The sequence below is a fragment of the Dermacentor silvarum genome, chromosome 2 (assembly GCF_013339745.2).
Source record: "Dermacentor silvarum isolate Dsil-2018 chromosome 2, BIME_Dsil_1.4, whole genome shotgun sequence".
NCBI classification, from domain to species: Eukaryota; Metazoa; Arthropoda; class Arachnida; order Ixodida; family Ixodidae; genus Dermacentor; species Dermacentor silvarum.
The window spans coordinates 103,761,823-103,776,210 of record NC_051155.1 but is presented as its reverse complement, the minus strand read 5'-3'; the positions used below and the strand labels follow the sequence as shown (position 1 = coordinate 103,776,210).

At 49.7% G+C, this 14,388-nt stretch overlaps 1 protein-coding gene across 2 annotated transcripts in view; it reads left to right on the top strand.

Annotated features, from left to right (window-relative positions):
• Positions 1-14,388, top strand: part of LOC119440266 (kelch-like protein 10) — a 55,967-nt gene that overhangs the window by 32,713 nt on the left and 8,866 nt on the right. For both annotated transcript variants that reach the window (XM_037705191.2, XM_049661507.1), the window contains exon 4: positions 4,605-4,796. In XM_037705191.2, the coding sequence (XP_037561119.2) occupies positions 4,605-4,796 (192 nt within the window). The remainder of the gene's footprint in view (positions 1-4,604; positions 4,797-14,388) is intronic.

Sequence of the window (14,388 nt, the reverse complement as noted above, 5' to 3'; positions counted from 1 at the left end):
TTCTGGGCTAGGCCAGGCATCAATACAAAGCCAAATGCTTGAACTGCATTCTTCGAACTAGAAAAGCGTTCCTGCTATCTCTTACTGATACATCGACCCATCTAGCCAATGTAACATGATTCACATGACAGCGAAAGTTTGCAAACATGGTCACCACACGGCACTAACCTTTACCTATGTCTGTTCTTGCAAGCACTGTGCAATACTGAACATGTGGCCTCTGCGCGTGATTGCACAGCCTGGCAAAGACTGAACAGTTTTCTCAGGCATGAAAAAGACAACCACAATGCCGTAATAGTTCGTCTAATCCTTTACTCACTGTCCTGCCTGTTTTGATCATGCTGTAGGTAAACAAGCGATAGCTTTATTCACCACTTGTGGCAAGAGTGTCAGCAAAGTGAAGGCCACATACAAGAGTGTTACCCTTAATTGATCGCATTTTACATTCAGGCAGTGCTTATCAATTCAATAAATGCAATCCAGAGGATTTAAGACTAGAAATTATGCTTTCAAATATACTGTGAATTTGCTTAGCTGCATAATACACACAGTACCTGCTGTTGTGCATTCCATTGCTGGATTTCCAATCACAGCAGAGCTGTCAGTTCCTCCTAGAAAGTCAGGTGCTCCCTGGGTACCTGGAGTGTCTTCTGGGACCTCAGGTGCTCCTTGGCTCCCTGTTGGTTGTGGTGCCTCAGCTGCATCTCCCAGGATATCAGTTGTCGGCTGGCTGCAGTCTGGTTGCGAGACAGTGCTTGCTTGCAGCGAGTATTGGAGTCTAGGAAACGGTGGCTTTCTGGGATTTTTCTGCGACCGATGCGCAAAAATGCTAGGTATTGCCTTCCACTTCAACTTCTTTTTACCATCGACTCTTAGTTTCTCAAAATCCTCAGGGATGAAATGGTCCTATAGTTTGTCCATGGAGAAAACAAAGATAAATAGGAATGTTAATAAACCTGCCCTGTGACAGTGCTTAAAATATCTAAAGTGTAAGTAGTCCCAAAGAACGCAGTCAGGAAATCTATAGAAGACATTTTGAAGCAACATTTTCTGTATAGACCTGGTGCTTGTTTAAAACACGTTATTCATGGGACCCGTCTCCTTTTACCCTGTAGCTATTTGATGAGTTTGAGTAAGAGGGCTACAAGATTTGGATAAAATAAAAACACCAGTGCTTTTCGTTCGCGCCTTGTTTTCATCCGAAGTATGCAGCTATGCCAATTGCCGAAGCTCAGACGACTGTACTGACACGAGCATTGTTTATCGCTTTCCGGTGACCGTTTCTCACCAGCTATTACTGTGGCAAGGCTATCGCTCAGCGCACTACAACACATCGGTATTTTTTTTTAGAAAACGTACACACGCTAACGTCGCGTAAAAAGCAAATCAGTATTTTATGTGCAATCTAAGCCGTATTCTAGCTATGAATATTTGGCAGATCTTGTCGTACGTGCTCTGAAGTTATCTAATGGATAAACACTCAGTAATCCACTAAATGCTTTAACAACTTTGCTCCCCCTCTGACCACAACACGCTCACTTGAAATGTATGTTTGTTGTTTCCAACCAGCCACGCGAATTGAGCACTGCAGCTTACTTGACATGTATGTACGTTTTCTTGCAAACGCGGCGCGCAAACCGAATGATACAGTGGAGAGCTTGCTAGAAAGTTCGTACTACGATGTTTTCAACAGCACTAAGTAGAGGAGCTTACTTGAAACATAGATACTGGGCGATTTTCAAAAGCGCGAAACAAAGCGAGCCGTGCGGACTGAACAGTTTACTGGAAACGATAGCGCAAAGCAGAGCGGGCCGCGCGAGCCGAAGAGCTTACTTGAAAGATAGGTAGTGGGCGATTTTCAATAGCGTGAAACAAAGCGAGCCACGCGAACAGAACAGCTCACTCAAGACCACGTGTGCTAGCTACATAGTGTTCAATAGCCGCACGTAGAGCGATGAGCGTGAACTGGACAGGTAAAGTTTAGCGGTTACACGCAAGTACAGTCGCTTGAAAGCAATAACTGTCCAGCAAACTAGTTATTCAAGAAACTTACCTCGAACAAGCGGGTGTTCTTCGAGGGCGTGAACTTTTTGCGGCCTATTCTGTGGAGCCACGCAGAACGTCGTTCACCGTCGTCCTTCCCGCGAGGAATACAGAAAAACGCCTTCCCGGACTCCGTTCGGTTGCTGCACCCAAAGGCGCAGCAACGAGGCATGATGATGGGTTATTTATGACGCCTGTGTTCGCAAGCGTTGAACTAAACGGCCAAGTGCTCTCCGTGCGCGGTGAGTACGCTACGGGTTCGACGTGCCAACTGAAAGGGCTTGGAAGAGATATGGCGGCAAAAGGTCATGTGGCACGAGCGCCCCAATCACCGGTGGCCACGGCAGGCGGCGGCGCGCGGAAAACAAATGCGATACTCTAATTTTTCCAGTGACTCTAGAGAGAATGAGGCGCGCGCGCTCCATGGCGCCCCCAGCGGAGTATGCAGCTGTCGCACCACCTGTCGTGCGCGCCACTCCGGATTCCTAGAGAGAAAAGGGGGGAGCGTAGGAGAGGAGAGAGAGGGGGAGGGGACGCACATGCGCTGTGGGGGTGTGGCACTCGGGCGCCGCTCCGTAGAGGATTCCTAGAGGAGAGAAAGGGGGGGGGGGCGCATCGGAGAGGAGAGAGAGGGGGAGAGGACGCGCGTGCGCTGTGGGGGTGTGGGACGCGGTACAAGAGACAGAGCCGCCGGCAAGAAATGCTTCGCATTTAAAACATTACGAGGCGAGAAGGTGGTAAAGACTTCCGACGCTGCTCGACAAGTTTCCCGTTCTGATCTCATAGAAAACCTCCGAGACAGTCCCCAGACGTCCCCCGGCAACAGTCACCAACGCCGCGCGCGTTCGGTGCGAACGCGGGCAAAAAGGCGACGGTGTCGACAATAGTTGTGCGCGTTGCTGGTGCTGCTGAATGTCGAGTTTATACAGCTGATAAAACTACTATCCTTACTCGTATAGCTCTCTACTAAGTTGCTATCGCAATTGATGCTTCGCTTTTCGGGTGTAACTGCGACATTTTTTTATTGCGATAACAATTAAGTGGGCACTCCAAGCGGATTAATGCCGCCGGTGGCTTCGCCGCCGTCGCCGTGAGGTTCCGTATAAAGTCCAAGGGCGATAAAATCGTCGCCACGCGCAGTATGCTGCATGTGCGAGTGAAAGCGCGCGAGGGACGCCCGCTTTCACGGAGAGAGAACGCACGGCGGAGCGCAAACGCGATGTCTTCCGTCGTGCGAAAGGCCGCGGGAGGATGGAAGGGAGGGAGGGGAGGTGACGTTTAGCTGCGGCACCAAATGCGTATCTTGCGACCGGGCGCAAGGGGAACTGGCTACTCAATCTCCCACGCGAATGGAGGAAAGCGGGAAGGCAGCGCGGAAGGGAGTGTGCACGACTTCTACTCTGCCAGCAACTGCGTACTTGTACTTTGCGCGGCTCCGGACCTTGAAAGCGATCTCCATTCGGCTCTTACCTTTGTATGCGCTGTACTTTCGCCGCTCAGTTTCCGTTGAAGCGATTGATCGCACGAACCTTCACTCGCTGCTGCCTCGCGCTTGCTCACGGCAGCGTTTTGACAGCGCTTGTGTGCGGTCATCGAGTGTGATCTATTCATGTGTGCTTGTGCGCGCTGACACCATGCTTGTTAATGGAGTTCGTAGGCGAATGTGTCCAAGTTTATGCAGCCGATAAAACAACTATCTTGACTCCGTATAGGTCTCTACTAATTTGCTATTGCAATTGATGCTTCGCCTTTCGGGTGAAACTGCGACTTTTCTACTGAATATATTTCACTTGGTCCGTTCATGTTCATAGATCAGCTTACTGGTGGTCTGTGAATTTATCAGTCCAGCTACCCAGAGAAGAGGAACTAGAAAGAGAAGAATGTGAAGGCAAATAATGATATCATGTCCTCCATCATTTTCAACACACGAAATGTGGGATCCTGCGTCCCGCGACAAGTGAGGTGTGTCAAGATTGTCTCACAGAACAAGCAACAACCGATGTACTTGCAACACACCACATACCATCATAAGTATTGCACTAACGAAATACGATATTGTCACACCAATGTTCATATTCCCAAGGTAATTCCAAACAACGCTTCGCGGGATTTACCTGAATGCGCTGCATTTTATCGATGAAACTTTGAGCCCATTGTTTTTTGTTATCGACGTTTTATGCCAAGGGAAAGAAAAAGCAGGAAGACAGAGTCCGCAGATCCAACGCGATGTTGATTTCTAAATGACGTGAGCCTCGTTTGAGTTGGCGAGATAGCAGCGGTAGTGGATCGCAAACGCACGGCTGCGTCACCTGTCAGCTGTGACACATGTCCAGTGACCCAAGGTATTAAGCTTGGCAAGACAACAGCAGCAGTTGCCTATTCGCGCACATCTCCAGTGGCACATATTCAGTCTCATATACCCTGCGGGCCAAGTTTCGGTTTACTGGGCAAGGCGGCACCTGCAAAGTTGGAGCAGATACTAGCAAACAGTCACTTTAAAATTATTTTTGTTCTGATATTCTCCGCTTTATTCCGAAGCCATGTATTCTCACTACGCGCAGGTCGCCTGCTGGTGTGCGGAGGTTTCAACGGCCGCCACTGCCTGGAGAGCATCGAGGAGTACATCCCCCAGACGGACACCTGGTCACTCATTCACTCGCTGCCATTCGCTCGCTGCAGCCACCGAATGATCGTGTTGGGCGCGTACGTCTACGTCATAGGTGGTTTCGACGGCCGCCGACGTCTCACATCTGGTAACTGCTCCACGAATAAAGTCGTTGTCCGCAGGATTATATGCAGCTGTCAACGACCATCGCTCTGGCAGCGTGATCCTGCATACACTGTGATGGCAACAGGAAGGATAACGTTTATTGCGTTTGAAGAATCTATACATAGCTCCGCCACATTCTCGCTATTGTGTAACTGCGGCATAATTAATCCGGCAAAACAGTTTACGCTCGAATATAACACGCGAATCTTTCGCTTGCTGAAATATAGGAGAGTTCGCTACTGCAATAGTAAGTGAAACTTGCTACCTGGGCTAGTAACGACGATAAATGTTACAGATTTGTGTATTTATTGCTGAACAGAAGGTGCTGGTCACGGAGACATGATCGGGCAAAATCTAATTCCCGTTCTGTCAAGCCCAATATCATAGAACTGATGGATAGCAGCTAATTAGATACTGAGGAAGCGGCTGTTCGATATAGTCATTTCACGACACGATAAAAGCGTTCGCGTGTTTAACAATCCGAGATCACAATAGCTTAACCCTCGCCACACCATGGTCGGCAACAGCCGCATGCTCCATGGGCGTCCATGAGGGCGTAACAGCTGCGTTCCCCTCGACATTTTCGGCTTTATAGTTGCATTTGATGACACGGTGCAGTCGATGACTGCATCGTGTTGGTTTAGAAAGTCCATGCCTAGGATGACATCCCTGGAGCAATGATGTAGAATTACGAAGCTCGCCGGGTAAGTGCGGTTGTTAACCATGACTCCCGCAGTCCAGATTCCAGCCGGTGTAATTAGGCGGCCTTCCGCTGTTCGGATATCGGGTTCTTGCCAGGCCGTCTTCGCCTTCTTCAACTTGGGGGTGAACGCGCCACTGACGACGGAATAGTCGGCTCCAGTGTCGACGAGAGCGGTGACGTTATGGCCATCGATTAGCACGTCTAGGTTTGTAGACCGTCGTCTGGCGTTGCGGTAAAGTCGTGGTGTCCGATCACGACTGCGTCGGCTCGCTCTGCTGCTGCTACGTCGCGTCGGAAGGTCTTCTTTCGGCGGCGAAGTGTTGTAAAGGCTGTTTCCAGGAGGCGTGCTGATATCTCGTCGTGATGATTCGCGAATCGTCGTCGCCGTCGTCGGCGGCGGAGGATCTTCGACATTGCATCGTACAGGAACCGCACCTCCATCGGTTCCTGCTTTTAGCTTCCCGGGTAAGGGCTGGGAGATCGGCCCCGGGTGGGACCGGTGTACTAACGGTGATGCGGCGAGATGCAGTGGCCTGGTGACGGCGAGCGTGAGGGTCGTCCTGGTTACCACTGGGCTCCGGCGAGGTAGTAGTCGATGTCGAGCGGTCGTTCATCTCGCACTGGACGTGGCGCGTTGATAGCGAATCCCCGTAGTCCCATCGCGCGGTACTTGCAGCGGCGGTAGGTGTGGCCGCCTTCTCAACAGTGGTAGCAGAGTGCGCGGTGATCGGGGGTGCGCCAAACGTCGATCGGTCTTCCTCGGGCCGTAGCGCTGACCGACCGGTGAGCGCGATGGCGTCGTCGGCGGCGGTGGTGGCTGGCGAAGGAATGGCGGCCGCGTTGGGTCCTGGCGCTGGCGCAGAGGGGCAATAGCCAGGCGTGCAGCAGCGGCGTAGCTCATTGTTTCTGGCTGAGGCTGCGGTTGTTCGGGAAGTCCTAGCGGTTGCTGGATTTCCTCCCGTACGATATCGGTGATGGAAGCAACTTGAGGCTCCGACGATGGTAGCAGCTTTTGCAGCTCTTCATGCACGATCGCCCTGATGGTCTCTCGCAGGTCATCGAAAGAGAGTCCTTGGACTTCGGCGTAGTGTGGCGTCGAACGGCGATTGTATTGCCGGTTGCGCATGTCCAGTGTTTTCTCGATTCCCGTAGCCTCCGACAGAAAGTCTTGGACTGTCGTTGGTGGATTCCGTATCAGTCCGGCGAATAACTCCGGCTTGACTCCCCGCATGAGCAAGCGAACTTTCTTGTCCTCGGGCATAGCAGGGGTCAGTGTGCCGGAACAATCGAGTCATTTCTTTGGTGCACATACCGATGCTCTCATTCGGGAGCTGTACACAGTTTCCCAGCAAAGCTGCAGCTCTTTCTTTACGGACGACGCTAGTGAAGGTGTCCAGGAATGCGGCTCGGAAGAGGTCCCAGGTTGTTAGTGTAGGCTCTCTATTCTCGAACCAACGGCTGGACACCTCGGTATTTCCTGCACCCTCGCGAAGATACAAGAAAAATACTATTGGCCTCGCCCCACTGCCGACGTCACCCATTGCGTAAAGACATGCCGAGACTGTCAGCGACGCAAAACACCAGCCGCCAAGGCCAGCCGGACGTGTACAGCCGATCGAACCATCTCGCCGACCGTTCCAGCAAATCGGGATGGACCTACTGGGGCCTTTCCCGACGTCGATGTCCGGGAATAAATGGATCGTCGTAGCTACGGACTACCTCAGCCGTTACGTCGAAACAAAAGCCTTGCCCAAAGGCGGTGCTGCCGATGTAGCCAGATTCTTCGTTTAGAACATCCTCCTGCGTCCCGGTACCCCAGAAGTCCTCATCACCGGCAGAGGTACGGCCTTTACGGCAGATCTTAGACAAGCCATCGTCGGACCACCGCCTACCACCCGCAGACGAATGGCCTCACTGAGCGCCTAAATAAGACCATCGCCGACATGCTGGCAATGTACGCCGACGTCGAACACAAGACGTGGGATGTCATCCTTCAGTACGTGACCTTCGCATACAAAATGGCCGTGCAAGAAACGACGCACATGGCGCCGTTAAACCTTGTCTACGGGAGGAACCCGGCCACGACGCTTGACGCCATGCTACCGGACGTCACCGACGAAGACAATCTCGACGTTGCCACCTACCTGCAGCTTGTCGACGAAGGTCGAAAGCTCGCCCGCCTGCGAACCAGCAGAGGACCGATAACCGAAACTATTATCTTCGACGACGCTACGTCGAGTACCCGCCCGGCGACCGTGTTTGGGTCTGGACTCTGATACGCCGATGAGGATTTAGCGAGAAACTGTTACGACGCTATTTCGGACCCTATTCGACGTATTGTGCGCACTGGACAATGATGTCGTGCCAGACGGCATTTCGCAATCACAGCGGCGCCGCGCACGACCTGAAGTCTTCCACGTGGTGCGTCTTAAGCCTTTCTGCACCCGATGATTTGTTGCTTCGTTGTTGTTTTTTCTTTATTAGGCGTGGTTTTGTTTTTGCTTTCGTGTTTTTAGCATCGGGAAGATGTTTTTAAAGGGGAGGTTATTCACACGTGTACTTGTTTATCTTTCACCGGTGACCGCTTTTCACAGGATAACAAATGTTAAACGTTATCGCTCGGCGCAGGACACGCCTGCATGTATTGGATGTTTCTCGAACGTTATCGATGCTTCTATCCGTGGTCAGTTGACACCGACGCTAATGTAATCTGATTGTATGAGCGACGCGAATTGCCTAGTACTTTCTGGAAGACACGCGGGCACCAGGGATTACTCTGGAACCTTCGATGACACATGTATAAAAGCCGACGCGTTTCGCCGCTGACCAGATTTCGACGATCGCCGGCTATGTTCGCCGCTATCGTTGTGCTTCGAGTGCAACTTGCTTTTGTGGGCACAGGTTCGCCCAATAAAAAGTCCATTTCGTCATTCACAGTTTTGCGACTATTTTCTCCGCCGTCACTACTACGTGGCAATATGAAGGCTCTACTCTGACGATATTGACAGCGCGAGCTTTTTGCACTACTGAAAGATGTTATGACTTCACACGACGGTCTTCAGGTCTCTTACTAGCTGCCATTGTCGAAGTTTTTCGGTTCTATGATTAAATTATTTATTATGCATTACTCCTTGTCTAATTGCTACCCGCAGTCATCTGAATGTATGCCACGGTGGTAAGAACAGTATCGAGGAGATCGCTTGATTAAGGCATCTTCCTTATATGTATATAAGTAACTTCTACAGCACCTCTTTTAAGTAAGCCTTCATTTATATTTCTTTTCGCGAGGAAGTAATTATAGAAACGAACGCAGGCAGGGGGAAGTTGCGGCCGTAATGATACAGATTTCATTGTACGTAGTGTCGCCTTTCTAGCAAAAATGTTTTTCAAAGTATACCATACGATTCCCGTTGACAACAGGCCAAAATTAAAAACATTTCTTTAAACGCGGTTTTCATTGCACAGTGTTCGTAATTGATGTCATACGTGCTTTCCATCAGCCTCACTTTAGGAGCTGTCTGCACCGTTTATTCGTATTTAACCGAGCCTGAAACATTTGTAAACATCGGTGCATCTATTTAATCCTGAAAAGAGCCAGACTGACACGAAAAGTCTGAGGTGTCGATCATTTTTATCTTGGCTTCATTTTTATCTTGAAGCGCGTCACGCGGCCGAGCGAGAATCTGCGCGTCGGCGGCGAGCCGATTCGGAATACCGTGCCTAGCAGCACTTGGCATTTCCTAGCAAAACATAGCCAAGCCTATGGTACCTTCGGCTGACGGCACTCGTGCCGTTTTCAGTGCACTCGCGCGGTGTCTCACGTTCGTCTGGGCGCCACGCGTGTGGTGGCGCACGTACGGCTGGGGCGAACACGACACGAGTGTGCGCCACCGTGCCACCGCGGAGATCGACGGTGGAGCGCGGTGCGATCCTGTCGAGCAGTGCGCGGCAGCAGACGACTAAAAGCGAGCCGTTCAGTTCAGGCGCCATTTTGTAGCAGGCAGTTACGATGTAAGCCGTGTCTCTGCGTGTCTCGCACAAAACTATTTTCGCTGCTAGAATCTAGTAGCTCATCGGTCAACGAAGACCACACAATTGATCTGCGCTGCTAATCAGGAGGAGACTCTGAGGAGAGCAGCCGTCGAAGACGAACATTTCATCACCGATGTAACGGCGTCATACGATAATGAGGTGCATGAAGCTGCACCATCAGTTTCTACGTTTAATGCTGTAACTTTCGTTTCCGTTGTTTCTTTTCAGTTCCGAAAAAAATTAAGGCTAAGTCGGAGTACATGCAAGAGGCTGCCAGCGCAGTTTGCAGGCTCATCCCAGTACCCCAAAAATCATTCGAATGGCAAGAGTCATTCGTCACTTCATATTTCAAGCATCTGTCATCAATAAAATGCTTGACCTTGTTCGCGTCTGCAAATCGCGGCGAGACCAAGGGATAAGTGGCCTGTGTAATAGAGCGTCGTCTGCTTAACTTCGCGTACGGCATGTATCTTGCAGAGGGCGCTACCGTCGCAAACTCCCGTTTGGTGGCTCGCACGTTCGTCTGGCAGGAGCGAAACGTGAAACTCCGGTGGTGTTTGGCGTAATTTCCGCTGCACTGCCACGGTGCCAGGGTGGCTCAGCTGAATGTACCGCTAATAAAACCTGGAATAAGCTAGGTCGATCACCAGCTCCGCTGTTTACTCCAGCCTTGCACCACTAGTGCCAAGCTGCCCACGTTTTTTACCCTACTTCTACGCTATAATATTAAATCACGCTGCAATGTATTATTGCGTATTGCGTGATAAGGCAACATGTTCGAAATTGAATGAAAATTAGTTTATTGACTTTTGTGGAACGGTTAAGAGGAGGGGGGAGTACTTTTAGCCACTTTGTTTATGAAGGAAGCCACACTATTCTGAGCACGCTTTGCTTTGAAAGGAGCCCTGGCAGCAACTTTTTGATATTAAATTATAAATTGCATGTGAAACCGTACACGTCTCACAGCTAGCTAGCAAAATTTGAGCGAATTCGGTGCAGTATGGAAATAACTTTGGTCTCAATGTGTTATATTAAGACTGGGTTATAGCAGCACACAGGAATAAGACAAAGCCGTACGGTGCTGTTCACTGCAGACAAGACGCATAAACGCGAGTGCCCTCTAAGGGTAATAGTTTCGAGAAACGGGACCTGACAAAAAGCGACTGCACTCTTCTTTCAAAGAAAACTCAAAGCTCTGAACGTTGACGACCCGTTTTTGGTGAAAAGCGCAGAGGAAGTCGTAGATTTCCTGCAAGAAAATTCTTACATAGGATTTTTCTGCGTGTTCTTTTAACATAAAGGACTTGTACTACTCTTTGCATCATAATAAACTACTAACTTCCGTGCACGAGTGCATTGATGTCTTCGGCACAGTTGCGTTTCAAAACTCATCTGGGTTATCCATTGAGGGGTTTTTAGATTTGCTTCGATTTTATCTCAACTCAACATATGCAGAAGGGAATGATAGTGTATTTATTCAGGAGCAAGGTGTCTCCATTGGCATGTGTTTGGCGTCCTTACTTAGTGACATATTTTTAGCCCATCATAGCAGAAGCTTGTCAGCTGCATTGATTGATATTAGCGTTTTTAAAGTGTTCAGGTATGTCGATGACTATTTGGTTCTTTTTAATCTGGACGGACCTTCTATACTAGATAAACGTTTTAACGTTTTTTGACTGAATCGACCGCCGAATGAGCACTGCGGTTTTTATATATCCAGATTGAGTACACGGACCAACACACGTGTTGGATATACAAGGTGTTCATTTATAAGTTTTACGGAATTTTTAGAAATCGCCTGTGGCAGGTAGCATAATTCTTATCACTGAGCTGGGTTATTCGATGAGGCGGACATTTGTAACACGAGAAATCGAAACACATATTCAACGAATTAACAAAAATCACTACTTAACTTCTTATTAATTACTTTACGAGACATATTGCAATTCACGAATTGTAGCTGGCGAACTTGTCAGGCGTGTCCACTTGGAATGAATTTCCAGAATGACACCACTTTGGAGATATGCGCCATAAACTCGCCGTATAAAAATGCGCTATTGTTCCACTTAATTTTTTACCAAAATGCTGTTTTATAAAGTGAAGCACAAAAGTAACTGGAATGCCCATGTATTTCGTCCCACACTTTCGGAAATAATATCTCGAAGCTGGTGTCATCCTGGAAATTCATTTCAAGTGGATGCGTCTTGCAATCTCCCCAGATTACAATATGTGTTGTAAAGTAATTAACAAAGAAGTTCATTAGTCAATCTTTGTTAATTAGTTCTATAGCCGAGCCGATGGAAAAGTCCGTGCATCCGGAACGAAATCAGACAGTGTCTCCAGTCAAAATGCGACGTTTTATTGTCGTCTCGGAAATATATAGAAAAGGGGGGAAGGGGGAGATGGGAAAGAAGAAAAGGTGGCATACGGTGCAAGGGCAGCTGCCGCATGCCGATTCGGCTGACGGAACAGCGACAGCATTCCTTTCCTCTTAATAGTCGTAGAGCTCTACCGGCTTCTTCGTACGAGCGGAACGCCGCAGTTGGGGCGGGGCTTCTGAGCCGTCCGACGCGGTACTGGAATCCGGCGCCCTCTCCTCTGTGGCCATCGGGTCTTCCTGGGGTTCGGCTGATGGGGCCCCGGATGTGTCGGCATAACGCTTGCGCACTTGATCTGTGTGTCTGCGAACCGCACCTTCATCTGTCTGAACAGTCACCAACCATGCACCCACAGTAGACTTGATTTTACCATGTGTCCACTTGTCCCCGACTCCGTAGTTGCGGACGTAGATGGTGTCGCATGGGGCGAAACTCCAGGTAGTGTCGTGGGTGGGTTTCCGACGATGTGCTGTCTGGTTTCTGGTTCCTGGATGGAAAAAACATGTCTAGTCTCGTCCACACCTTGTACACCAAAACCAATTCTGGTGAAGACAACCCCGAAGGCTGCGGCGCGTTCCCGTACTAGCAGAAAATTCTAGCCAGGGCAATCCCGAGATCCACTCCAGTCATTTTCCTTAAACCTTCCTTTATAGTTCTGACGGTGCGCTCTGCCAATTCATTGCTCTGTGGATAAGGTGGCGTGCGAATGTGCGTGATGCCTTTCGTACCATAAAGCGGTCAAACTCTGACGCGGTAAAACTGGCGTGCCGTTATCTGAGACCAGTGTATAAGGCAGTCCGAATCTGCTAAACTTCTGACAACGTCCTAGGAGCGTCCGCGGTGTTCTTAGCGGTGGCCTGACGCATCGGTAGAGCTTCTATCCACTTGCTGTGCGAGTCCACAATAACTAGAAGCATACGGTTATTAACGGGTCCCACGAAGTCTATGTGCAGTCGCGACCATTTCTCTTTCGTACTGGACCAGCTTACAGGCTACTGTGTCGGTGGCATGAGTAAAGCTTGTACACAGCTGCGACATTCATCCCCAACACGCTGAATGGCTTTGCCAAGACCGGGCCACCAGAAACTAGACCTTGCCACTGTCTTTATGATTGAAACTGTCTGGTGGGCCTCGTGTAACAGTTTTTAACAGCCTCCCACGAGCATCTTTGGGGATTACTACCCGATGGCCCCAGAACAGTAAACCTCCTTCCATGGACAATTCGTGTCGCCGTTTGTAGTATTCGGACAGTGCCACGTTTCCTACAGGCCGTGGTGACGGCCAACCCTCGATAACATACCGGCAAACACTTGATACCATCTGATCTGCTGCTGTCAGCGCTTTCAACTCCTGGTTTGACACCGCGGGATGGTCCCGTCCGTCGACGGCGAGCACCATGTCATCGCATTCTTCCACTGCTGGTTCCGGCGCCTGCAACATTTGTGGCAAACAGCTCAGTGCATCGGAGTTGAGCATCAGTTTACCGGGTTTAAACATCAATTTATACTTGTAAGCTCCCAGCAACAGAGCCCATCTTTGAAATCTGGCAGCGGCCATCCGGTGATCGCCCCCAATAATACCTAGCAAGGGGCGGTGATCAGTGACCAGCGTGAATTGACGTCCCAGTAGGTAATCCCGGAACCGAGTAACTCCGTACACCAGCGCTAAGGCCTCGCGTTCGATCTGGGAGTATTTCCTTTCGGCTACGGTCAATGTCGAAGATCTAAATCCAATCGGCCTATTCTTACCATTTATGCGATGGAAAAGCACCGCTCCGACGTCATGCGGCGAAGCGTCACATTCCAAGAGTAGCTACCGTTTTGGGTCAAAATGGGTTAAGAACTTAAGACCGGTGCAGTGCAGGGCACATTCCTGGAATTTTCGAAAGCTGGCTTTTCTTTCTTGCCCCAAACCCATTTCGCTCGTTTCTCTAAAAGCCGATATAACGGCGTGAGCAACGTAGACAGATTCGGCAAGAAGTTGTAAAATGTTATCATGCCAAGAATTGATCGCAATTCGGTGACGTTTCCTGGGGCCGGAGCTAGCCTTATAGCGTCAACATTTTTTTTTTCTAGCGGATGCAATCCCTCTGTGTCGATATGGTGACCAAGATAGGTTACTTATGACTCAGAAGATCTGCATATGTCAGCACGAAGCTTGATGCCATGCTCCTTGAAACGATGAAGTACCGCTTCAACGTTCGCAATCTGGTCCCCGCCGTGGCCCACCAGAAAAGGTGGGCCACGGCGCAAGGGCAGCTTCCGCATGCCGATTCGGCTGACGTAACAGTGATAGCAAGTTCATTATGTGTTTCGATTTCTCGTGCTACTAATGTCCGCCTCTTCGAATGACCAAGCTCAATAAGAATTATGCTACCTGCCACTTGATATTTTTAAAAATTCTGTAAAACTTACTTTTGAACACCCGGTATTAGCCTAGATCTAATAAGTCCTTCTTACCGT